Source organism: Rhopalosiphum padi, chromosome 2 (assembly GCF_020882245.1).
Source record: "Rhopalosiphum padi isolate XX-2018 chromosome 2, ASM2088224v1, whole genome shotgun sequence".
NCBI classification, from domain to species: domain Eukaryota; kingdom Metazoa; phylum Arthropoda; class Insecta; order Hemiptera; family Aphididae; genus Rhopalosiphum; species Rhopalosiphum padi.
Window position 1 is genome coordinate 24,133,001 of NC_083598.1, and position 27,083 is coordinate 24,160,083.

At 29.9% G+C, this 27,083-nt stretch overlaps 2 protein-coding genes across 2 annotated transcripts; one reads left to right on the top strand and one right to left on the bottom strand.

Annotated features, from left to right (window-relative positions):
* Positions 1–2,679: 2,679 nt before the first annotated feature.
* LOC132920200 (major facilitator superfamily domain-containing protein 6) lies at positions 2,680–13,551 on the bottom strand. The gene is made up of 11 exons (XM_060982389.1): positions 12,975–13,551; positions 9,239–9,623; positions 6,951–7,475; positions 5,787–5,942; positions 5,608–5,721; positions 5,435–5,531; positions 5,104–5,265; positions 4,892–5,022; positions 4,003–4,156; positions 3,821–3,915; positions 2,680–3,494 (listed from the first exon to the last, which is right to left on the bottom strand). Exons 1-11 carry the CDS (start codon positions 13,346–13,348, stop codon positions 3,405–3,407), a joined length of 2,283 nt encoding a protein of 760 aa, XP_060838372.1. The 5' UTR covers positions 13,349–13,551; the 3' UTR covers positions 2,680–3,404.
* Positions 13,552–21,551: 8,000 nt separating this feature from the next.
* On the top strand, positions 21,552–24,384 carry LOC132923057 (uncharacterized). The gene is made up of 2 exons (XM_060986865.1): positions 21,552–21,770; positions 21,860–24,384. The coding sequence occupies exon 2, from the start codon at positions 22,927–22,929 to the stop codon at positions 23,788–23,790; it is 864 nt and encodes a 287-aa protein (XP_060842848.1). The 5' UTR covers positions 21,552–21,770; positions 21,860–22,926; the 3' UTR covers positions 23,791–24,384.
* The last annotated feature ends 2,699 nt before the right edge of the window (positions 24,385–27,083 follow it).

Sequence of the window (27,083 nt, forward strand, 5' to 3'; positions counted from 1 at the left end):
AATACCGTAATCGTTACTGAAAATATAGGTCCATGTTTCAAAACAATTCAGTGGAGCGTATCTATTTTGTTTGTTCTTCAGCAAGATTACTGCTTACTGTGTAATTTATTATTATTTATTTTAATAGATTTCGTCACAAAAACCACCAAACATAATCATATACAAAACAGAAAATCAAAGCAAAAGGAACCATAAATTAAATGAAAGAAAGCGCTATCACTACAGTTATGCCCACGCGTGGTATATTGGCAAATACGTCTTCACAGGTAATATTGTATAAAATGCAATCAAATAAATATCGAGAAAGTGTATAAATATATTTCGAGCCAGGGTAATAAAAATATTTAAAACTTTTCTTCTAATCAATATTTTTAATAAATTTCTTTTAAGTATAATTCTTAGACACTTGCGCTACATTTTTAGTTTACAATTTTTATGTTTTCATACTGAAAATAAAAAAATACAAAATAATAAAAAAAATATTCAAAAGCCATTTTGTGAATCTAATTAAAAAAAAAAATTACTAACATTTATTTAAGTCAAGTGGCTGATAAATAACAATAATCTCATTAAGTAAATTACGATTTATAAAACAGCTTTTTAGAATATTTTGGAAATTTTTTTATCAACTTCAGTTTTTTATTTTTGGTATTAAAAAATAAAAAATAAAAAAAATGCTATTATTTCATACAAAATGTATATTTTTTATTATTTGACTGATTCGGCAAAACAATATAGCGACGATGTTAATTTTGCATTAGAGGTACGAAAATTACCAGCTCTTGCTTTTATACCTGTACCTAGATAAGGTAATTCAATCTTTTGACATATTATTAGAAAGCACATATTATGCCAAAAATGAAGAGATGTTATCACCCCTAATAACCTATTTTGAATGTACATGGATTGGTATTTTAGGCAAGAGAGGAAATCGCCGACCTCCATTGTTTCCAAATGAAATCTGAAATTGTTTTAATCGTATTAAAGAAAATCTACCGAGAGCAAATAACAAAATAGAGGGCTGGCACAATGGATTTTCAGCAATGTTAATTTGTACGAGACCAATCATCTGGAAATTTATAGATTGTTTGAAAAAGAAGAAAGTTTGAATAAAATGATATCAGAACAATTACTTGCTGAATATGTCCCAAATAAAAAAAAAGTATAAGGATTTATCAAATAGACTCTTGGAAGTATGTTCAAATGTTGACAATCATCCATTAAATGAAATTTTACTAGGTATTGCCCATAATTTTAATTTTTGTAAATAATAAGTTTCGTTTTTCCTATATTTTATTTTTATTTTACTTAATTTTTATAAATAATTAATATTTTAGTTGTGACATGTAGGTACTCATTATATGTATATTAAATTAAAATAATTATAATGTTACAAAAATCAATTATTACCAATTATTAAATATTGAATTTTATATTAAATTGTTAATACATTAACTGACCTTATACAACTATATATAGTCAAATAATTATTGCCAACATCGATAAGCGACGAATTGACGCGCGACCAAATTACCGCAACGAAATGACGGTACACCGTGCTCTTCAATATAAGTTTACTTACTTAATATTTGAGTAAGATCATAAATTCATAACTAGCTTTTGTTTCACTCAAAAACTAAAATAAAAAATATGTCAATTCGTAAGCGTATCCGATCAATCAACCTACTTGAAAGCTATGAATAGATATACTACACGTGTGTATGTGTATACAATTACATAAAATTACATAACCATACTTGCCGTACCTATTATATATTTTATATGAGGAAAGTCAGTGTTTAAGTTCAGACATCAATGGAAAAGTGGAGTTTAAAACTTTATATGCATCATCCACACTCCACCTTCCATAATTTTGAGATGATAATAAAATTATATTAAATTCCAATACATCAAAACAATGTTTTTTTTTATTACTATCCAATACTATTTATTATTTCTGTAAGAGTATCTTTCATATTAAAAAATGTATACAAACATGTAAAAAGATTTTAGTAATGACACCAATAACATAATAGTTTTGTTTATTACTATTATTACTTTTTACAATTATTAGTTTAAGTACATTCAATAATATAGCAATACTGATAATAATATCATTGTTACGTTTAAAATTTTAATAAAATATTCAAATACTTTAATAAATGTATACATTTGTGAAACATTTTAATCAGGAATTCAAATTATCAGCTCTTGTTTTCGTTTATTTACAACTCAATATTTAAAGTTTTAGTAATATTTATTATATTGTTGGCATAAAATTCAACAATCAGATAATATGTATATTGTATATAAAAGAAATTAAAAAATAGTTGTCTATTTGTATCGATAAATTGTAATTTTTCTTTAAAGCGTAATGTAATCAAAGACATTCTTAAGTATTTGTTAATTACAAATCGCTTAGATTAAATATTCTATTCCTTCATTAATCGAGATCGGATAAAATGTGATTATAGTATTAAAATGGTCTAGTTTATATTCCCCAATATTATCAATACGTATACATTGTAATATTATTAAGAATAAACTCTGCACCTGTACTAACAGGTATACGTTCCTAATTTTCCTATAGAATTTTCAGTATTTAAATAAATAGGAAATGTGATATATTTTGATGAAATAATATGGAATTATATTTACTTTACAAAAAGAAAACAATCGTATTTTTATTTAAATTTATTATTATTATTATTTCAGTTACGGTCACTGTCATTATATTTTACTAAGTCCATTATCGAAAATCATCGTAAATCGTATCATAATATTATAGTATTTCCGTACACTAATTAATTATTCCTTTATATAAGTCGAATTTCCCGTGTTATAACAATTTTAAATTATTCAAAATAAAACGTGCAAACTTCATTTTGATATGATATAATTAAATTCGTGCAAATTATAATAATAATAATATTTTTAACACAACATTGAACAAATTAACCTTATCACAAAAGCATACTTCAATAACATAGTTTCCATTTTTGGTATCAGGAATTTTTATGCGCAATCTCCCGCCATACGTAAATAACATTACTTTCGTCAACAATATTTAGGCTTGGTATTTGTAGGAATAAAAAAAAAATAAAAATAAAAATTGCTTAAGACAATAATAATATGTTTGCTACGTTTATATAGGTTTAAGTAAAAATGTATTAATGTGTATTTTATATTTTTAGTTAATATTATTATTATTATTATTATTATTGCTAAGTCTCAAAAGTCATAAAATAACAAACTTGTTTTATTACTCATAGGTTAGGTACTAAAAACAGGAAAAAACAACGCCACGTTGCTTCTCGCATCAATAACATTATTAAGAAAAAACGATTCTCTGACGGTACGCCAGAAGAACAAATGGAGAAAAATCGCGTACATCTGAATCACGATTACCATTGATATAATGGCGAGTTTCTTTTCAGTGGTTCTGGACTCATCAATTCTGAAGTTATCGAATGTTTCTGTAAGTCGTTGCACATCTGAAAATTAGAACAATTTATTACTTATGATCCGACTTTTACAGCTGGCTAGCGACAAAGTATTGTATACGCTAATTCACAAATAAAAAAAAGTGTAAATCGTGGGCTTATTAATAAATAAAAATAACAAATTGTTGAATTTACTACAAATTATTTGATTTTGTATATCAATTTAATATCATACGATTTCTCGAAATAGTTGCAACTTTTGAAGATCTGCGTGTGTAGATTTTATAATTATAATTATACTTAGCATAGCATAGTGAAATATAATTATTTCATCTCAATTAAAATTAATTTTTAAATTTTAGCAGATGTCGATGTACCGTATATTGTTTTTGTATACACTCGTCCGTGTATGAGGTACCATGATTAATGGGTTGTTTGTAGCCGTTATTTTGTCGGAATGGATTTGTCGCGCCTACAATAAAATATCAAATAATCAGCATATTTCTAATTACGCAAGCGATTTCGATTGACAATATACAGTATAATATATAAGTAGTACCTTGTGGAATATTTAAGTTACTGCCAGATGTGTGTGTAGCACCATAACCATGGTTTTCAGTTGCCAAATCTTGTAGTTTATTACTCGACAAGCCTCTCGGCAAAGGATTACTGGGTACGCCGTGTGGTGCTAAATGAGCTGTTTCTTCAGCCACCTATATAATACAGATAACATTTTAACTACCTCTAATATACTGTAATCATATTTTATAAATCTTTAAATTATATATAAACCTATCAAATTAAATTAAACAAATATATCCGTATTGATTTAGAAGTTAGCATTTCCAACAAAATTTACCAAATAATGCATATTATAATATTGTGAAGATTTTAATTAAATTATGTGTTTTCATCCTCTTCAATTAGTTTTTCAAAAACTTGATTGTACGAAGTGGGTAAGTACCTACATCAATTAATCCCGTATCTAATGGTCATATGATACCCGAGATCAGTACTTATCCAAAACAACAAGTGGAAAATCGTCTAAATATCATCTATATTAATTAAAACAATAGCCCCCAAATAATAATCATTTCAATTTGTGTTTATGATGATAGAAATTATTAATAATTAGCAAATCGTTGAAGTACACTTACGGTGCACAATGGTGTACCCCTGGGACCTTACCGTCATTATAACAAAAATAAATATATTATTGGTAAAAATATATTTTACTGAGTAATGAAATAGAGTCGTTAATATAAACGATCAAAATATAATATAAATATAGATAAATAAAGGTCATCCACTATTTTGATTTTAAGAATGTACCCAAAATAAAATATCGGATTCAACCCAGTGTTGAATGTGTTGATATTATAGAACGAATCGATAAGTTAAAATGAATTTCCTTATTATTAAATAACAATATATTACGAATAATTCACCTGATGTGGATCTTCGGCAACAGGTAATTCCGACACAAACCCAGTGTCCTTCCTGTAGAAATTAATAAAAATAAACGCCCCTAAGACGAGAGCGCAAACGAATCCATATCCTCTAAACGTAGTCGTTGTTCCTGTACAAACATAATCGTGTAAGTCAAAATGATAATAATCTCATATCAATTACTATCGACAACAGAATATAGTGCATTTACCAAAGTACGTGACAAACCATCCACCGATAACCGCTCCACACCCTCTGCCCAATCCATGATGGATGCCTTGCAACACGCCTTGGGCCGAGCTTCGCAACTGTTGTGGTGTATTGTGTGCTATATACGAACAGCAAGCGGCCCACACGGCTGCATGGGTTATACCTAAAAAAATAATATTATTATATTACTATAATAGGTATAATCTAGCTATAGCCAAACCGTGCCAGTAATCAAATTATTTATAATATAGTCGATGTTAACCATTATATTTAATAAGCTGATACCTATTAGGTCACCTGACATATTAATAAAAATCAACGACATTATTTACCTTGCATGAATTCAAACGGTAATACCCACCATGGGTTTTTCAGCCAAGAGATGTACAAGAAACGCAATATGTTGCCGACGAGTCCCAGACATAACACCTAAACACAATAAATCGATCTTGAATAATAGAACAAGTAACTAGACTGCCAATGTAAAATATTAAAATACTCATACTTTAACGTGCCCCATCTGGCGAATGAGTTTGAAACTGAAGAAGTACGCAAATATCTCAGAAATATGATTGATAACTGAAGCCACACCGAAAAGCGTCGGAGATCCGCCATAATCCTTAATAACAAAGGTTGTGATACATTACAACGAAATCAATAGTTATAATATCAGGGGTCACTCACTTGCAAGTGCCAAAACAGGAACGTGAATATCAGTCCAATACCGAATCCCATGAACCACGATACAAACAAAAAAGATCCGCACTTCAAGTTGGCGAAATATTTCAATACCGTAATCCATTCTGGAATTTTCTTCGTTGTTTGAGCGAAGATTTTAGTCTGAAATATAATACCATAAGGATTAATGAGTAAGTAATGTATAAGGGAGATTAACATAATCATAATTTTTATTATAATATGTAAGACTGTATGTATCATTAAATATTACAGTATTGAATAATTAAATTACTTTTAATACTATTTTTATAAATAGATATTTAGTTATTTATTTTGAGTTATTTTTAAAGTATTTATATCTATATAAAGCTCATCGTAAACCACGAACCATAAAATAATATTAGAAATAAATTGTGTGGTGTTAATGATGTTTTACATATGTTGATGAATTTTATATAACCTAAGACTATAATACTTGATGTACCTATATTAAGACTTGGAATACTTGGAAAACCTGCAGTTTATAATATTCAAAATATTCGAACTTTCATTTAAATTACTTTTAAAAAGCATTTTTATCCAATTTTGTATGTATAATTATAACATAAGTAGTTACCTAACGATTAAAAACATATACAAAGAAAAAATATTTTGTGGTTTTTAAAATATAAAATTAAATTGTTGATTACAATATATTATGTTTATATTACATTTTTAAATTAATATGAAACACATATTTATAATTATACTTATTTTTTATATCTAATTAACATTTAATGTTTAATTTTATTAAAGCATTGTTAGAATAGTAATATTTTTAAATTTGCAGTATGTAGGTATTACAAGTAATAAAAATAATAATAATTATTATTATTATTATTATTGTAAGTAATCAAAACTATAATTAAAATTAAATAACGCTACTTATTGATTAATGAAAATATTAACAAGAAAACATTATAAGAGGAGTATTTATAACGTGCGTGGAATAAATTGTTTAATTTGTGAATTATATTCTATCTTGTTATTACTTATTAATCAATTAATTTTGATTTGTTACATTTTAAAATTACGATAACAAATTATGAAATAAATAAATAATATAAATATTTATTATAAATACGTTTAGAAATAATTTTACCCAAGTATTCGGGGTAGTTATTAACTTACTTTTAAGCTCGACTCTCCGCCGCCGCCACCTTCTGGCAGATCGGGTGGTCTGGGTGGCAAACCCGCGACATTAGGTGCTAAGGACGGGAGGTTCAACTGTTGCGCCAACTCCTGTTGGAGGTAATCGTCCCGGGTCGGAGCCGCTCCCTTCTCCATCATCATTACTGTTTGTTCTGTTTCAACCGTCGTGTCATCGTATCGGAAGTTCATCTGCGTGGCAGTGATCAGGGCGGCGCCCATAAGCACAGAGAACGTAGCAAAGCAAATAGTGTAGTTCTTTTCACGGTCCTGTGGCCCGTCGCACGGATGATCCGGAAACGCGGTCGAATGGTCTAGTGCTATTCCCACGAAAAACATGGCCAAACCCCAACCCAATGAGCCAAACATTCTCTGGTGTCCGTATTTATCGGCGTCCGTGCCCAACAGTGTGATAACTGCCGAGTCAGCCAACGTGATGGCTGGAGCGCTGAAGAACTCTCCTATCATGACCAGGAGCAATAGCAGAAAAAAGACTTTCTCGATATCCTGCAGAAACAAATACAGTTTCGTTAGTCTGTGACAGAGAATCGATTTTATTTCATTTCATATCGTTACTATATAGTATATACAGATATAATATAGTATAATTATGTCTTAACATAAGTGCTACGGTAATGAAACGACCTTTTTAAAAACTTAATTTAAATATTAATCGTATAATTTATATTCGAATTAATGGTGGATGGTTTTATATAAACCGATAAAACAAAATTAATTTCATAATTATTTAAATACGTCTCTGAAAAAGGATAAAAACTAGCAAAATAATTATGTATATAACATATAAACTGTTGTAAACAGACGTCGTATCTAGCCTTTAAGTGTTTATAATTTGATTAAAATAAATTCCACTAATTTGATCCAAAAAGGTAATGTTTTAATTAATCGATTTTTACTCTTTAGTCTAAATGTACTTTTCCCATTTTTTAGCAAGGGGAGGATAATACGTTTATCTTAATTTACATATCCTGGGTATTTTTAAGAAAATAAAAATAAAAAATTTACGAATTCTATACTATTAACTACATACGATATTATCCATTTAATGTAAGATACACACTCATTAACTCAGAAAACAATAACGGTTTTTAAAATATTAATTTTAAATTGTGTTAAGCAGTTACAAAATAATATTTTTTATTATTTTTTATCGTCATAATTTTTAAGTTTTTACTCTTTTGAATGATAACATGATTTTTAATTTCATACTCCGAAACAGAATATAAATTAAAATATTTGATCAGTAAGAATCAAATTTTTGATAAGAAGTTAATTTTTTATAACTTATTAGTATTTAAACTTTATAAAAGCGGATTAGTGGATCAACATTTTGGAAGGCTACACCGTACAATAGTCCGCTCTACTCATCTAAACTTTAAATAACACATAAAATATACTCGTACAAATTTCAATTTTTATACATCGAAGTACTCAAACAAATATTCTACTTTGGATCAACGAATTAGAAAAAACATGTTATCATTAAAAAAATATTTAAATAAAATACGTAGGTATAAACAATATATATATAATTTTATAATACCCTAGTTGTAAAATTAATCTTAAAATAATTTTGGTATTATATAGTTTATAAAATTCAGATGTTAATAATTATCAGTGAGATTAATAAAACTAATTAATGCAATAAACTTTTAATGAGCATGTTAAATTAAAATCTTTTCAAAAATTAATCATATCACATAAATAGTAAAAAAATAAAATAGGTAATAAAAACCTAACAACTAACCCTTAGGTAGATGTTTGTGAAAACACAAAGACATTCAATTATGTATTCGTATTTGAATTGTTACACCTTTCAGTATATAAGTAGATACTCAAATATCACTCGATATAATATAAGGTCAAGAGCGACAAAAGCCTAGTCATTTTTGCTAAATCATTAAAATTTGATAGCATGAAAGATATTAAATTTCAACGCTAGCTGCAATAGGGATTTCAAAATAAAATGTTTACACAATTCAATATATGAAAATAACGAGAGCCTACTATTTATAGCCAGCAATTTATATTTTCTTCTGTTAATAAGATTGAATGTGTCAGCTATATAAGATTAAAGATAAAGTAGTTTTAATGTATGATAGAAAATCATATATCTATGCTGTCGCAAACATATTATATTTGATAAAAATATATTATAATATAAGTAATTATGGTTTTTCGAAAATCTTCATGACTTGAAATAATTTCAATTACCTTGTTTTATCGGATTGGCTTAGGTAAGTACTTACTTCTATCGTGTACACGATGTGACTGTAAATAGGCATGACCAAGTTGTAGTGCTGTTTCTCGTTATAGTTGGAGGCGAACTTCACGTCCAATGGAGATCGACCGGCCGTAAACCTCGGTCGCACGCCACGAGTTCGGCGTATCACGGGCGTGGACAAGTCCGGAACTTCAAAGTCGTTAATGTCTTGGTCGTATTTAATGAAATCCGTCACCGAAGACACGTCCCGCTTGTACACTTTGGGCGCCATAGGCGTTTCCAGCATATAAGTGGACGCGTTTTTTTTCACAATACATCTCGTGGCCGGTGGCTGTATGAAACCCAACGGTAGCGTAAAAATAATCCAACACGAAAGCGAAGCCAATAACAACATTTTTCCCTTACGCCATCTGCAAAAAAAAATTGCAATATCGTATAAGAACATATATACTGTTAAAATTTCATATATTATGTCGCAAACATGTTTTATTTATAATCGCATCACTTTGCAACCCATGTGTCATCAACAGAAGGTTTAAAAATATTTACAATTATTAAAAAATGTCTACACTTTAGACACAGTGCGCATAGTTATTAAATATTAACTAATTCGTATATTTATTATAAATATGAAAAAAAGTAGAAAATGATTTCATCATAAGACTGTATATGTATATACTCTATATATCAAGGGTGGCCAAACTGCGGCTCGCGTCATAGACCTTTTGTTGCTCGCATCTTATCGTAACATTTATAAAAATAATTTTTTTAAAATGAATTTATGTATATTTATATTTTGTGTATGACCTTTTTTTTTACATTTTGGCTCTTCCATATACAAGACAAATATGATTAACGTGAAAAATGATATCCCACCGGTCTCGCGAGAGTTTGTATTTTGACACTAACCACAGTACGATATCATCGTTAATAATATAAAAGCTTCTGCAACTTGAGACAATAAATGAAACCATTACGTGACCGTTACAATCAAAATTATATAGTCATATTATTAAATAACATTTTGTGGTCTAGATAAATGTAATCAGATTCACCGTTACTAAATTTTCTGATAATGGGCCATGTCCCATAAGTTTCTGCTGCTGAGTTCACCGCAGTGATGTTGAGTTTATTTTTTTTTTTACATTACCTATCTACCTAATGTGCTAAATTATGATATTGATAAAGTATTTTTCCTTTTTGTAGCTGGTTTTTTTTTGTATAACAGTAAATATTAATTTCATTACTATAATAAAGCAGAATCTAATTTAATTATATGTGTATATATACATGTATATTTATGGAATCAGGAATAAATCAATAACATGATTTATTTCATCATTTCACGTGACACGTATATGAATAGTAAACAATTTACTACGTTTGTATTATTTAAATCATGTATTGTTGAAAAAATTAAACTCTAATACACCACAATGATGTGAATGCATCGTTACTCGAAATATTTATTTAAATCGATTTTCTGTCATACTAAAAGTATGGAATCTCCCGTGCAAACATTTAAACTATTATAGTAGGTATATAAGTAACATATAGGTACTATAATATTAAATATCGATATATCACATATGTATTATAGTATTATACCTATTTTACTTAAAATATTAATTGTACTTCCATGTCGTGATATTTTTTTATATTATTGAAAAAGGGTTTGTAAATATTTATTTTAAATATTTAAGTATCAAAAATAACACAGTGGTTGTAGCATCGAACACCCTTCTCGATTGAAATTTCTATTAAATTAGGTCAATTGGTGTGTATTGGAGATGTGTTAGTGTGTTACTCATTTCTACAATCTAGAATATATTGCTGCATAACTCAGAGCATTATCAGTTATAGCTATTTCAGCGTTACAATATATATACCAGTTACTAAAATCAATATTGTATGTTTATAAAACGCAAAAAAAAACATACTAAAAAAAAATAATAATAACAACGTAAATGAAAACGATGTAGGATAAAATTCCTTTTTACGATAACAGCATTACATATATTTTAATTAAAACTCTTTTTGAGTCGGTGTTAATGTGATAAATGTAAATAATTCCAAGTCATAAAATCCATAAGTACCTATCTAATATTGACAAATGCACATCACGTATTACACGACTATTGTATACAATTATTTTATAATAGGGTTCATTCAGAACTAGTAGGCTGCATTAATACATGTAACCAGCCGAATTACATGAACAATTAATACTAAACATTTAATGAACCAATAATGAACTAATGGTCCCTTAAACATAATTAAGTGGCCTGCGATTGGTATATTAAATTTTATTAAACCATTAAATTAATAAATTTGTCATGTAACCCGTCAAAAGATTTTTGAATTTTCACATTAATATATTTTATCAGTGATAAGCAAAGACGGTGGTCTAAAATAAAATCCAATACAATCACAAAAACCCTTAACAATTGTCTTCTATACTTTGGTAATGAATTATTCCAGTCGTATCTTTAAGATTAATTTACGTAAATTATAACGTTTTAATCAATGAAATCTAATTGCTGCTAATATTATAATGGTGATTACTGATAATACAATGAGGCCTGAAAACGAAATCATTGAACTGTTAAGTAGGTATTCAACATATATTCTGTTCGGCCTAACTTCAAGTAATTAGTAAGAGTTGAGTAACAGTACAATTGAGAGAGATTTTTGTACCCCTTCAGTTGTTTGAATATACCTGCAATGTATGCATTACTATTACAACGTAAAACTCAGCGATACGTAATAACAATTCGTGAATTAACTATTAGTGGTTATTTTAAAGCTTAAAAATATATAGCATATAGATGTATTTACATAAATATGTACCTATTATATTGATTGAAATCAACTAGATCATACAGCTCTATCAATTTCTTCGTAGACCGTTTCTATGTACCTATCACATGACAAACGTATTATCGGTGACAATATAATTTTTAAGCAAGCCCATTGCTCGTTTCCAAAACAATAATTTTTTAACCACTGCACGCGTATTAAACATAACTACCGCCAGCTGTGCTCGTTAACCCAATTTAGATGATATCATAATGTTGCGTGTCCAAACAATTTAAATACACACAAACGATGAGTTTAGCGTGAATGGGCCGAGTATTGAAGGTGATCTAAAAACTTTCTACCGGACGGCGGAAAATATCGCATTGGTCTCCAGTTCCAATTACCTCACGCTGTGCGTGACTTACATAATATAGACTCCCTTTCATAAATCACCGATCCCACTGATTCAACCTTGAAATCTCGGAAAACCTAACTGGATATTTATCATAATAATAACAGTATTGTATACACTTGTTGGACGGCGCGGTCAAATTACGTCGAGTTGACGAAAGGATTCGGAACATCTTTGTAATGAGTTCCGGAATCGGAAGGGTCGAGTATATCGTCTCGGATTTTCGACGTCTACGTGAGTACCCCAGATGTGCGGTGGTGAGGGTGAATGTGGGTCGGGAAACGCACACGGTCGACAGTGGAGAGGAACGGGGTAAAAATCGATCGGAGCCGTTTCCACACTTAACGACGGCGGCGGTCATACACGCGCCGCATAACAATACTTAAATAATATTTTTACTTTAGAAATTTTGGAAAAACTTCGTTGCTTACGATTTTATTACGGGTTACGGTATTCAAACCCAGTTTAAAAATTATAGAAGATTACGATAGGAAATTTCAAAACAAATATCGGGGTTGTGACTTGCGTGGTCTTAATTATTATTTATTACCTGTCAGCCAAACCTCCCCAGAACGGGGCGGCTAGGAACTCTACGAACGGCCGGGACCCGATGAGCAGACCGCACTGGCTAGGATTCATGCCCATCTGTTTGAAGTAGACGCCCATCAGCGGGAACAGGGACCCGAACGCCGAGTAAAAAAAGAAGTAGAACGTCTTGACGGTCAGGAGCTCCTGATCGACGGACCCGAATATCAGTTCGATGAGGTCCGACTTTCCTCGTATCCTGTTGGTCGAGTCCTTGGGCTGCGGATAGTGTTCCGGGTCCACCTCGCCGAGCGCCTCGGGGTCGACGCGGGGCCGGACACCGGCCGCGGCCAGCGCGGGCCCTCTGGCCTCGCGGGGCACCTCATACTGCGACGCCATGCCAACAGCAATACGGCGTCAACCGCTGACCTACTGACCGACTGACTGACTGACTGACTAACTGACTGACTAATGTCGGACCGACCTGCCTACGAACACGAATTCCCTGATATGCCGACGGCTACGACAACGGTGCACACGGCCTGACCGTGGACGACAACGGGACGCGCGTTACCTGACCCTCGACTACGCCGTGTGTATAGTGGCAGAGGGGACGCCGCGTGACGCGCTGCACTCGCCGAGGGGGTCGGCCGCGGAGAGTCGGCGCGCGCGCGCACACATCACGCGCCAGTGCGACCCTCGTCGGCAAGCCGAAAAACGCCGTGGACTACCCGATAAAATAATCGACAAAAACGGATTCGACATGCAGAACTAAAAATGAAAATAACCCCCTCCCCCCTCTTCACCCCTCACAAATATTTAGTGTATTTGTACACGTATAGTGATTGTGAATGTTGACAATTTTGAGCACGTCAAACTAGGCGGATTCGATTTTTATGACGGCATGTTTCTATACGAACATGTGAACAAAAAATATAACAATCAACACTGGACGTGGTATGTTCACCGGACGATGAATATATTTTTATCTCAGCCGAACGCTTGAAAAACTACCTGATCGATTATGATAACGTTTCGATATTATTTGTTTTCTGTTAAAATATTATTTTTCCACAAATGCCAATATTATGGATATAAATGTAAATTTCGTAGCGAAAAGACTTATTTCAAACGTATATACGTTATATTTTATTCGATAAATACAAAATTGAAAATACAACAAATAACAGTTTGGTTTTTACGAATTTATTTGATAAATCATTCCTAGAAAAATGCCATCGAACCGCACAGGCACTATGAATTTGATTTGCAGTATATACAAACGTAATAATGCCTATATCTTACGTATATGTTCATAAATGTTGTATCGATAATATCACAATACTTAAACAGGTACTCATCATTGTTAGGTTAATTGTTTAGTAAAATTATTTTAGGTATAAATACCTACTCGTCAGCAAAGATGTCACAATAATAACGACATTGCGTCGGAGGACCTATACACGACGCTCGATCGTGTACCTACTGCATACATAGTCACAATCAAAGAGTAAAACCGGACCGATACAGTTCTAGTATCAGAATACTGTGAAAATATATAAGAACCGGAAACTCAGTGAGTTTAACTCACTGAAACCTTTAGGTAAGGTAAGTTAAATGTTTTCGAAAACGGAACTGTATTTCAATCATTCTAATATTATATATTATTACGATATATTTATATAGTACATATTATAGTTCCCATAAAGACATTTTCTGCGTCAAAATTTTGACCGTTATTTTCTTTGTATCGAGTTACGTATGAATTGTATGTAACTGGTAAAAAGCGGTATGAAATGAAACAGGCATGTTTTATTTCGAAGGACCGAACCAATACGCGCATGAGGAAACAGCCCGTCGCATATTAATACTACGAGATAGTTATTCAATATCGAAATATCATTATGATTCGGTGCGATCTCGTCGATCTAAATGAAAAGCGTACGATATTACGTACGATATACGATATTATATCTCAAATGATAGGTAACAAAATAAACATGGTGCGTGTGTTCTTTTATGTCATTATTGTCAATAAATTAGTATAATTAACTCGTGCGGCAGATATACCCGTCTATATGCAGACTCGTGCGTTTGTTTTTCGAAACGTTACGTTTTGTGTAACCCACACCGCTAAGTACCTGAACCTGCCACATATATTATACGGTTGTGGACGTTTGCGATTTATAATAATAACGGTCGGCAGAGATGTAGTTACAATAAATACCGTACACGGCTGAGAAAATTATCCGGCGCTGGTGTTTCGTGTGCGTTGGCCTAGTGTGTCACCACGGCGGGCATGCAGCAGATCGATTCGCACGAGGTTTAGCTTCGTCGGCCGCACCCGCTACCGCCAAAACATTAACACACGCCATCATTATTCGTTCCTCAGACTGGTATATAGCGTAAATAAAAAATATTACGGCTGGAGTTTCCCGTAAACCTTTCTCGACCTCTCGTCGACTTCAAATTATCACAATGATATTATAGTAGAATATTAAATGTGTTTAAAATTATTATCATAATAATAAATCCGACGACTTAAGAAGTCAAAAAGACTTGTTCAACATCCATGATATTGATTGTCTGAATAGTCGGAAAAATAAAAATTTTTTACTCACGACCAGCTTTCGACAACCAACATCGATATTGTTTGTTTTAATGTAATTTGAAAATGAATAACTGTAGATACTTGCAATTTTTGATATTAGCTTTCACAATATAATATGATAAAATTTTCAAAATAGTTTGACTCTCTTTGTGCTATTTATATACATATATATCTTTGACTAGTTTTTTAAGTTTTTTTTCTATAAATTTTAATAAAAATTAAAAACTGTTCGATCCACCAAAAAGTTTGAAAATGTAAAGAAAAGTTCTTAATGAGTAGTTCATATACTAAAACTTAATATTAAAAAATATATTAACAACATTTTTTTATAGATATTTTGAATTAAAATTTAGATGAAATTAGATAATATCAAGATGAATAACGACTTCAGTTATTTTGTTGTAATTTAAATAAAAATATTACTTGAAACTTTTAAAATATATTATTATATTATATATATTTTATACATACAAATATTACATTTTCAAATGCGATATTTTAGTATACATAAAATCAACCTATCAAATTACTACAAATTAATAATAGTGAAAAATAATTACTTTTATAACAATATAGAAATATAATATAAAATATATTTAAAGTAATACATAGGTGACAGAACATACATCATCTTTACTCAGAATCGTTTTTCATTAACAATGATAAATCGATTTAACCATCAAATTGTAATAATGACTTCCTAAATATTGAAGTACGTACACTCAACGCCTAATGTACACCTGCAGGGCAGTAGGTACCTACTTGCACACTTTAAGTTTATTTTCTTTAAATGTTTGTTAATATTTTTATGCTCGGTCGAAAAGTTTTAAAATTTAAAATAAGATTTCTCATAAGCTGTACTTACAATAGTTAATAAATGTTGAAAACACATAGGCACATATTTTAATTTTATAAACGTTTGTTTTTAGCATTTTGACTAAACCATGAACATTTATAAATCGTTTTGGGATTCAAAATGTATACAATTTTCAATCTTAATAGCTTAGACTTTACAATTAAATACAAGGTTCTGCTTAAATCGTAATTACATGACTTAGAAATCTCACAAACACATATGCATAATTTTTTAGACTCTGTCCTAAAACTTTGTCGTCGAATTACTTCAACATTTATACCACCCACACCGCTTGAGCTGCCATCTCATTTTCATTTTCGAATACCATCATCGAAATAACATGCAGTCAGTATAATATGTTATAATATATGTTTATAATATCCTTGGTATACCTGATACCGTGACTTAAATGGAAAGATATAATTAGACCTAGTGTGGGACTGTGGAACAATAGTGATATCTGGATAACCTAGTTATGGATGTATTTTAAACTAGAAGCTTTTATTAAATATTTTGCGATTATTTTTAATGTTATCAATGGCGACGGGTGTGATAATTTTCATTTCGATTATTTTAAAGATTAATAAAAATTATACGTTTAAACTAATTAATAATTTATTAATATTATAAATATTATTAATTAATAATTTATATTTTAATAATTCATCAGACAAGAGCTTATGATTTTTAAACTAAATAATAAAATAATATGTAAAATTCAGAAACCGATATCGGGTATCTGTACCTACCTATCTATTAAGATATTATTATTTATTACCTATTCTACGAGCTACGGCCATGGTGAAGGATGATAAAAACATGCAAAAGGAAACGACGATATTCTGCAGGTCGTTTCAGACCCACATATTTACATTATGCGTCGAAGTACAAAAAATATTATAGATATATATTTTAGATCACCTCCGCCCCAAAATGACTTAATTAACTTTGACTCTTCCGGTGCCTTACCTATGCAATATAAATACATAGTTAAGTGCACCGAAAATACAGATGATATATTAGGTTTTATAGATTTTCTAAAAATCCTTTTTACCAACAAAATTAATATGAAGAAGTATTTGTAATATCAAAAATCTTAACACTTATAACGGTAAAGAAAATGTTGTGTCAATAGTGTGATTTTATTTTGAATACGATATAAAAATTAATATTATAGCATATTAATTGTTTATTATATTTTGATGCTGATACATAATATTTTAAGCCATTAATTTAATCACTTTTGAACTATTTACCATGGCATAAAAGAAAATTAAAAGTGATGCTATTCCTACATTAAAATTAAGTAAATTATGTATGATAATTCTAGTAAGACTACATATTCTTTCGAAACAAGATACGTTTATAATCGTATAGTTCAAATACAAATTCTATGCTAAATTGTATACAAATAAGATATTGCTTAGATAATTAAAAACATACATATTTTCTATTTCTTTGATTTAAATGTATACATTCTTCCATTTTTCCTGCATAGTGGAATGAATCATGTCCAATATATGAATTAGTTTAGTAAACACAGAACAATAATGTTGATTTGATCAATTCATAAGCTGAGCTTAACTTTTTAATTATGTCGATTTAATTTATTTATTAATTTCATAAAATACACTAACTTTAGTATCACTTAATCTATTTCAACTACATGAAAAACAATAATTAATGTTTTTTTATTCAAATTAATTTTGTTGTAGTTGTATAATGTTCGTCATAAACCATCACATAAATTTATAAATTTACTTTAAAAAATTTTAATCACTAGTAAGGCGAATCAATAACTGATTACAGTTAATTTAGAATATAATTGTCACCGATAGACTATATCATAAAACAAGTAAATTCAATTTAAAACTCATATGTTAATTAACTTTAGGAACACAATTTTTCTTATATTATAAGAACACAGAAGCTAAAAAGACTTATTTTTTGAAAATATTAGGATATTAATGGTGTATCGGTTTCTATAACATTTGGTGTACTAATATAAAGTTTTGAAATTTATTTTTATTCTTGTTTAAAGTTGACGTATTTTAAAAGAAAAGTTTTATCTGACTTTAATTTAAAGTCTTCAAGTTTATAATAACCACTGAGACATCACACAGTAAATATTATATTGTTAGCTTGTACAGCCCGTACCTTATAATATACCAATGCAATGCAATAATATGCAAGTTTCCTGTTTTTATTACTATTACTATTCATGTGCGTCTTTACTTTTAATTATTTAGATATATACAGATATATAGGGTGCGTCTACTGCGTCACGAATATATGACAAAATATTAAATGTCATATCAGGACAAGATTTTCAAACCAAACATACATAGTTATTCACCGAGTACGGCGTGTACACTAGTCCCTGTTGTATAATATCGTAAGTAACGCATTCATTTAAATTGAAACTTCACAATTTTTCAATTAAATTAATTAAAAACCCATAGCTTGATACCTAAAATATTTATGTCATGTACGTACTCGTGTGGCGAGAAACTTCTTTTATTTTTAAATTTAAAATACGTTGTTGTAATATTAAGTTGAGTAGTTCTTAAAATCGGACAATGTCTATAAATTACAAAATTAGTATTACTAATAACTATAATATTATCAAATTATTTATAATATAATATAATCTTAGGTTCATAAATTTTACTAACTTGTAAATTCAACAGCAGTGCCGATGTTGTGGTCGACGTAAAAAGGGTGGGACGTAATTGGCTAGACCATCACAGCTACTTAATCATATGAACTTAACAGCAATAGGCCGTAACCATCACCACCAGGAAAAATAAACATAAACGCCAGCTTTTCGGATAAACTCTCACAGACCGTAGGAGTATCGGAGTTCGATGTTTTTCCATTTTCAGCGCAGACGTAACGTGATCGATAGATATCAAACTCGAACAAATCAATAAGTGAATAGACGATATGTTTTTCAGAATATGGATGTGAAATGTTTATAAATTATGTAGGTAGATGTGAGTCGTATACATTATCACCAATGATTAGCACATACTATAGTGTTGAGAAGAGTAAATTCTCATCACTCATGTATTTTTGACCAACACGCATAGTGTTGGACGGCGTAATGTATAGACAATATAGGTACATCAATGCATATAATGATAATAAAATACGTCATGACTTCCGATACAGTTCAAACGGTTAGGCTGTTGAACGAATGAAGAATTTAGTTTATATTATCTTGCCATAACTTAAAAATATTGTTTATGGTAATTTAAAATTTTTACGTATATATTATTAAATTTTGTATAAATAATAACAATTTTAAAATATTTAAATTAATTTTATACTATATTCTATTTATAACACAAACCTGTTAAAATTGGCTTGTGTCGCTTGTGGTAAGTAGGTATTGACTCAAAAGTAACAATAGTACCTACCAATATTATATAATTAATAGATACTAGGTATATTATTATATAATGATTTTATAAAGATAATTCTCTTGTCAAAAATGGATTCAATTTATTTTTCAAATGTACAATATATATTAACTATCAATAAAAAAATTATTATCTCTAAAAAAAGAAAAGATTCATATAAAATTCGATATTTATATATTATTATTATTATTAAAGTAGTTACTCTATCTAAATTATTCTACATTGAAATATTAAAATGTATGTTATTTAAATTAAAATTAAACATATAGCAATATATCAATAAAAAATTTAAAAAAATTAATATTTTGCAATGGAATCAACTTGATAAAAATAATATTTTCAAAATATAATTATCATTTAAAAGTGAGTTGTAGCTATGTAAAATATTACAACTTTAAAATGTTTATAAATCACTTTAAAATGATATCAATAAAAGCATATGACATTAATTCCCTAAGAATATTCTTAGTTTTAAATTTGATAAATGATAATAAATTAATTTACTCTAATATTAAAGCTAACATCACAAAATGTGATGACAGAGACAACACATACGGGTATAACGTCTTCTTAAGTATAGAGTTAATATCAAAAATAACTTTTATTGATATTTATAAAAAATAAAAAACTAAGAAAATTTAAAATTTCTCATACCTATAAATAATACATTTTTTGAAAATTGTATTGTAAATATAAAATGTTAATTTAAACATTTCATGAAAATTTAAAGTTTCTTTATTCGTTTTCGAGTAACACCAAAAAACAAAATCGATTTTGTCAATTATTGGATTTGTATAAAATTTCCGTTTTTCCTTAATTTTTTGTTTGTTTTTGCTGACTATACCTAAATATAAGTTCTGTGGATTTTTAAATCTGGCCTCTTCAAAGTACAAACTAGATCCAATTTTCTACACAAAACCATCCCTATTTTTCAAAATTAAACCATATCATTGACTACATATCGTGTATACACAAGTACATACACAAAAAAATATCCTTGTAAAATTAATACATTCATTGCCCCGCTCAGAATCAAAAAAAAATAAAATGTTTAAGATATTGACATAATTTTATATTCAGATTTTATCGTTAAATATTTTGACGTTCAATTTTTTTCCAAAAGTTTTGTAATGCCGTTTTTACGTCTTTAGTGAATTTATTTAAATTTTTTTTTTATTTTTCGTATTTCTTTGGTTTTGTCAAATACGTCTAACATTGTGTTTGCTTTGAATTAAGGAACATATATGTTGATATAAAATGCCGATGTTATGTCTGTGAGTGTAAAGACAAATCAAATGTAATTTTTACTGGTATGTGGTCAGAATTGAGCCCTGCAAGTGTTTTGTGCTTGCATCCAAACGGAATTGATTTTGTTAATAATACGTCTAAGATATATGGTCGTTTATTATTATCCATAGGAAAGTGAGTAGGATCTTTTGGTCTCTACTTTGGTTCTTGACACAATTGCCCCAATTACCGCGTCAAGTGTAGTGGCGTGGAGATGAGGATTTAGGTCAGAATATTATATTATAGCAATGTTGCCACGCTTTGCAAAATGAAATAACGTACAATTAGGGTTAAAAATCTCGTATTTTTACCAAAATTATCGTACCTACAAAAATTTTGTTAAAAAAATCTCGTATTTTTAGCAAAATTCTCGTACAATAATTTTTATCATAACCACGATTACTGATTAGATAGTAGAAGTAGATACACTTTGTAACTGTATAACCTTATTTTTTTCCTTTAACCATTAACATTACACACGGACTAAGATAGACTATCTTAGTCCGTGACATTACATTACTACATTAGGTTGTTCATTGCTATCAAAATGCAAAATGAATGTTGCAATATTTTCTTTTACTTTAACTCAAAAACCAAAATTCAAATACATATTTTCCAATATTTTAGTAAAGAAACATTATCGTAAGTAAATACATTCAAAACAATTTGAATAACTTAACTGTTTACTCATCTATGTTAGATATTAGTAAAAATATTAAATATTGTACTAGGTGGATCATCATTAGTATCAGTACTTGATGGTAACAATGTATAATGTGTCATTTTACTAAAAATAGCTATGGTTGGTTCAAAATCAACACAAATTTTTTTTAAACAACTGTTTAAATAACCAATAAAAACTTGTGTCATTCATTTCGTTCTGACAATCTGACGAATGTCTATGGCTGCACATGAATTTCGGATTGACCCACTACATTTTGGCGCAGTCGGTTTCAAAATTCTTTCAACAGAATTACCTGTGTTGAAAATTTTTCAAAATTATTCAACGTCAAGGGATTCAAGGCGGAAATTCATCACTGAATCACGGATTGAAGAAGACAACTGCAGAACGTCAACTTCGTCGACTCCAAGGAAGATTCGTAACGCATAGTGAACAACCCGCAACAATTCAACAACAATAAATTACAATAGAAGTAACAACTTATCAAGCCGTAGTAGTGTGAATAATAATTTTTAATGTAAAGTATTTTATTAGCTGCTAACTCTGGTCCATCTCCTTTGGAATACAAATTCCATCGTAAAGTATTTAATTGTGAAAGTGTTTATTATATAAGTATAATCTCCATAAAATATAATGATAAAATAATAAAATAAATTAACAAATTGAAAATAATTAAATGAATATAATTTTTAAAAATAAAATAAATTCTTTTGGAAACAGTTAAATAAAAATAATTAAATAAATAAATTTTAATAGTTTTGAGATTTTAATAGAAAAATAATTTAATTAATTTTTCTAACTTATAAAAAAATAATAACACATTATCATTGAAAATTAAAATAAAAAAATAAAAAAAGTGAATAAGTATTTTGTTGAGAGTTAAAAAGAGAATTTTATGAGGATAATACGTTGAAAATAATACGTAATAATTATATATTATCCGTGTTTTATATCAGATACGACCTGAGGTTTTGCAAAACGTTAACTTGCATTACCCAGGTAAAACAATTTTATATTTATATTTATTTTTTATTTTTATTTTCTATATTTTATATTTATTTATATATATTTTTAAAATTTGAATTGTAGTTCACACAGCTGTTGTGGTTATCCAATATGAGTTTGAACTTGTATGTTTGTGGTTTTGTTATGAGTATTGTTAGTTATTGTATGAATACTATTTATTCTGGTACATGCCATTCTCCAAATCCATATCAAATATCTGATGGTGATTATATATATATACTATATGAACATCCTATAGTCAAATATCGTCCCTTTTTGAAATTTGGAGTTGTCTATAATGATTACAATGCTCTTAGTTCATTGGGTAAATATGCACAGGCTAATATCGATCATTGGCGTAGTAAGACAGTTGGTGAGATCCTTAATATTTTTGAGGATGCAGAAGAGGCTGGTAATACCTTTATATCTATATGCTCTTGTACTACACCTATCGCCGACGACAGATATTGTTGTTCGGCTGGAGAATGTTCGGTTGACTGTTTATTTTGTAATGGCACATGTATAGGGTCTAGTGATTATAATGCTGGATTTGATTGTAATACCGACGATATGATAGATAAGTTGGTGACATATTATTCCAATTTAAATAATGTAACACATGCCAGTCTTCATATAACTAGAAGAGGAACTAAGTTACCGAGTGGTATTAAATTATCGGGAGGAACAAAATGTCCAAATACTCCTGAGTTGCCGGATAGACGTAAGCAACCGCCTAGAAAATGTAAGAAGAAGAAATGTTATGATGAAGATAGCTCTGAATCCGCTAATACTAGTACGAAAAACCGCCTTCAGTACCCATGTAACTTGCAAGATAATAAAATCACTGATAGATCACAAAGATCCGGGTGTCTTCGGTGGTGTACGCCGAAAATGTGTAAATGTGTTTACGAGAGGCAGTATTTCGATAGCAAATACTACTCATATAGTGATAGGTATCGGTGTGTGAGCTCTTAAAAAAAAGTTTAAGATATTTTAGAATTAATAACTACATATACACTATCATATATATATAAACTTAACCTTACCATTAAATTAAACAATGAATATTAATATTATATTATAAAAATATATATTTAAGAGAGCATAAAGGCTATGCTAATGAAATACTAGCAAAATTTTATTATAACTATCTTTTTGTATAAGATTAAATTATTTTATTTTATTAATCACGATATTATGATATCCACTAACAACATATTTTATTGTATAAATGAAAAATAATGTAACTACTAACCAACAAAAAATATAAATCAAATTACACAAACCTAACCCAATCGCGGTCTTTGTTTACCGGCCGCTAGTCCAACCCAAACCACTAGTGAACCTGAAAAGTGTTTTTTTATTTCTTTTGTGTTTTTTCTTTGTGTCAAACATCTCCACCTACACCGCCAGCGACACGCGGATTGCCAGGCCCAACGCACCCGTGTCAATTTCACGTTATAGTACCTATAGATAACCGCTGCATAATATAATTATGTTACTTATGCTATTTATCACTACAGTGCCTTAGTAGGCATCTAATATAATATATGTTATACATTTTTAGTATGTGATGTTTTAATTATAACTTTACGTCTATACATTCTATAACACGGCATTCTAGGTAGATTATTTAATTACACCTTTACATTGAACATATTTTCTAAGCATCCCGTTAAAATATTAAACTATTTATTATTTATTAGAGAAAAGAAACATATTATTCCATAATATAGATATAACAAGCTCATTATTCAACTCATTCGGTTATGTATTTTTAAATAATTTTTTATGAGATTTGTTAAATACGTATTCTGAGTATTAAATATAATACTTTTTACATGTTAATCGCTATTCTAACAAAACTAAACAACTGAACACAAAACATATACTATAAAATTAATTAATACATATATAAAAATAGAAAACACTCAAATTCAGTACATAATATTTTCCGTATTTAAATGTAAATAAAATGTTATTTAGCATCAAAATATGAAATTAATTATCAAGTACAATAATAATAAACACGAATTTATTAGTTGTAAAATAAAAAATATGTTGCAAAAGATCATTCTTACAAAACTAGTGTAAATTAAGTAGGTATATAATGCTTGTGTATCACCTCTTTGATAACGTCTTATTAGATTTAATTTAAATGAAAATTTGTTGAAAATTAATTGTTAAAAGTGTTTATACAAGAGTAAAAATCTATTAATATAAATACTTATACCAACTACACATAGAATATACCATATACCTATTATTTTATTTAAGTATCATACTGTTGGGCTAAGATATTATATCATTTATTTAAGATTTAAGAAGTATATTTGTTATAGATATCACGAAGCCATATAATGTAATACTACTAATACTTAACTACATCTATAAAAATTACTTTTGTATTGTCTGTATTTAAAATTTAAATCCTTGAGTCTCAATACTCTAGTTAAATAATAAAAATCATAATGTGAAAACGTTAAACTTGCACCAATGTCAACGGTAAGAACACTTTGTTCTGAAATAAAAAGGTATTTTATTGAAAAGACAACAATTAACCATACGGCAGCTTACCAATTGCGCCTAAAAATACCATTTTATATACCAATTACGTTCTATAGGTAGATTTTAGGGTCGATAGCCCAATTGTGCTCAAAATATTTTACACTACCTAAGGAAAATGTATTAGTTAGTTATAATTATTATATAATAAATGAAAACCTTACCGATTTTTTTGTAAGTATTAATAATACATAATATAATATAATATAAATAAATCATTTAAAAAAAAAATTAAAGTTACAAGTTTCATTTATTTACAATGATAATAGTACACTCTGATTTTTTTGCAAATTTTAATAATAATATTATCAATAATACAAAATACAATGTTATGAAATGTTACGTTTTCTATGTAGGTAGTTTACACGAGTGCGACGCGCCGCTTACGTGCGACCTATGCCCTATTTTATAGATTATTAAAGTGCGCCACAACAAACAGGTTAGGGTTCCGAGCCCTGGTTATAATATATATCATACCTAGTCACTTTAATAATAGTTATTAATAGTAACACAACGGCCGACAGTGACGAGGAGGCAAAACAATGGAGCGTTAATGTGGTGGACTTCTTCCCCCAACTAGGACTGGTATCCGGTACCTAACCAGAAGGACGTGCGGACGGCAGCTCAGGTGAACCACATCCGCATGCCCATCTATCAACTGCTGCAAGACCCGATGCGTGCGGCCATTTACCGGCGAGGCTTGGCAGACCGGTCGATGGACGTCCACAAAATACAACAGCTGCGACCGAACAGGTCACAGTCGTTAGCAAAAAAATTACCGCAACAACAGGCAGTGCCAAAAACCGTGTGTAGATCCAGCCTCGTGATGCCCGGGAAGGCGTCAGAGTCACCGTCGGCACTGGTGTACCCACGGCACCAGAGATACCCTCGTCACCACGGTTTATTTCGACCGTGCTCGTCACCAGCGGTGAAGCCAAAAACAGAAGCCCAATAACAGGCTCGGAACCGCGGAAAATTGCAAAAATTGAATGAGAAGAGGAATGCCAGGGAGCAGTTGGCTAGCCAGCAACACCGGCTAACCAAACAACCTGTACCTTCCTCGGACCCGGACGACACATCGATTTGATTCTTCAGATTGTTATAGCTTGACAATACTGATGCTCAGTCAGGGCTACTAGGGTCTAGGGCACTGCAGTGTAATTAGCCTTTAGTTGTTGTTGTTTTTGGTGCGCCTATAGACGGTCTGTGACAGCTCCGTGCGTCCAGCCACGCGTTGCATCTAGTTTTGTTTAACCTGTTATATTGTAAAATAATTCCATCTGCCTCATAAGACAGGTCAGGATTGTACGCCATTCCTGAGTTGACCTTTATTTTCCATTGAAGTGCCAGTCTTTCAACTTTTCGGCGAGAATTAGTATGCTCATATCTAAACCTAGCAGTTCTGTCTACCTCAGGATTATCTCGTTGGTACCTGGCAACTGCAGATCAGTTCACTAAAGGATTACGAAGTGCATATGTCTTTACCGCGTTTTGAAGTTGGTTTTTTTTCTTTTATTACCGGTGTATCTGGTACGACGTTTTCCAGGGTTCTTCATGGATAAAGAGAAAGGTGATTGCTGTAATGTCGAGTCTCCCTGAGTGATCAATATTTCTGGCTAATGTGGCAGGTAGATATCAAAATGGCCACTAGAGAGATCTTGCGTATAACGCATTCTCAACACGAGGTCAATACCAAAACGCTC

What these genes read in the sequence shown, in the direction of transcription:
- LOC132920200 (XM_060982389.1), bottom strand. Translation starts at nt 13,348, where the DNA reads ATGGCGTCGCAGTATGAGGTGCCCCGCGAGGCCAGAGGGCCCGCGCTG. An exon ending in GCCAGATGGGGCACGTTAAA is followed by an intron (nt 5,532 to 5,607) that starts GTATGAGTATTT and finishes TATTGTGTTTAG; the next exon opens with GTGTTATGTCTGGGACTCGT. An exon ending in TTGCCGAAGATCCACATCAG is followed by an intron (nt 4,157 to 4,891) that starts GTGAATTATTCG and finishes TGTATTATATAG; the next exon opens with GTGGCTGAAGAAACAGCTCA.
- LOC132923057 (XM_060986865.1), top strand. Translation starts at nt 22,927, where the DNA reads ATGAGTTTGAACTTGTATGTTTGTGGTTTTGTTATGAGTATTGTTAGT.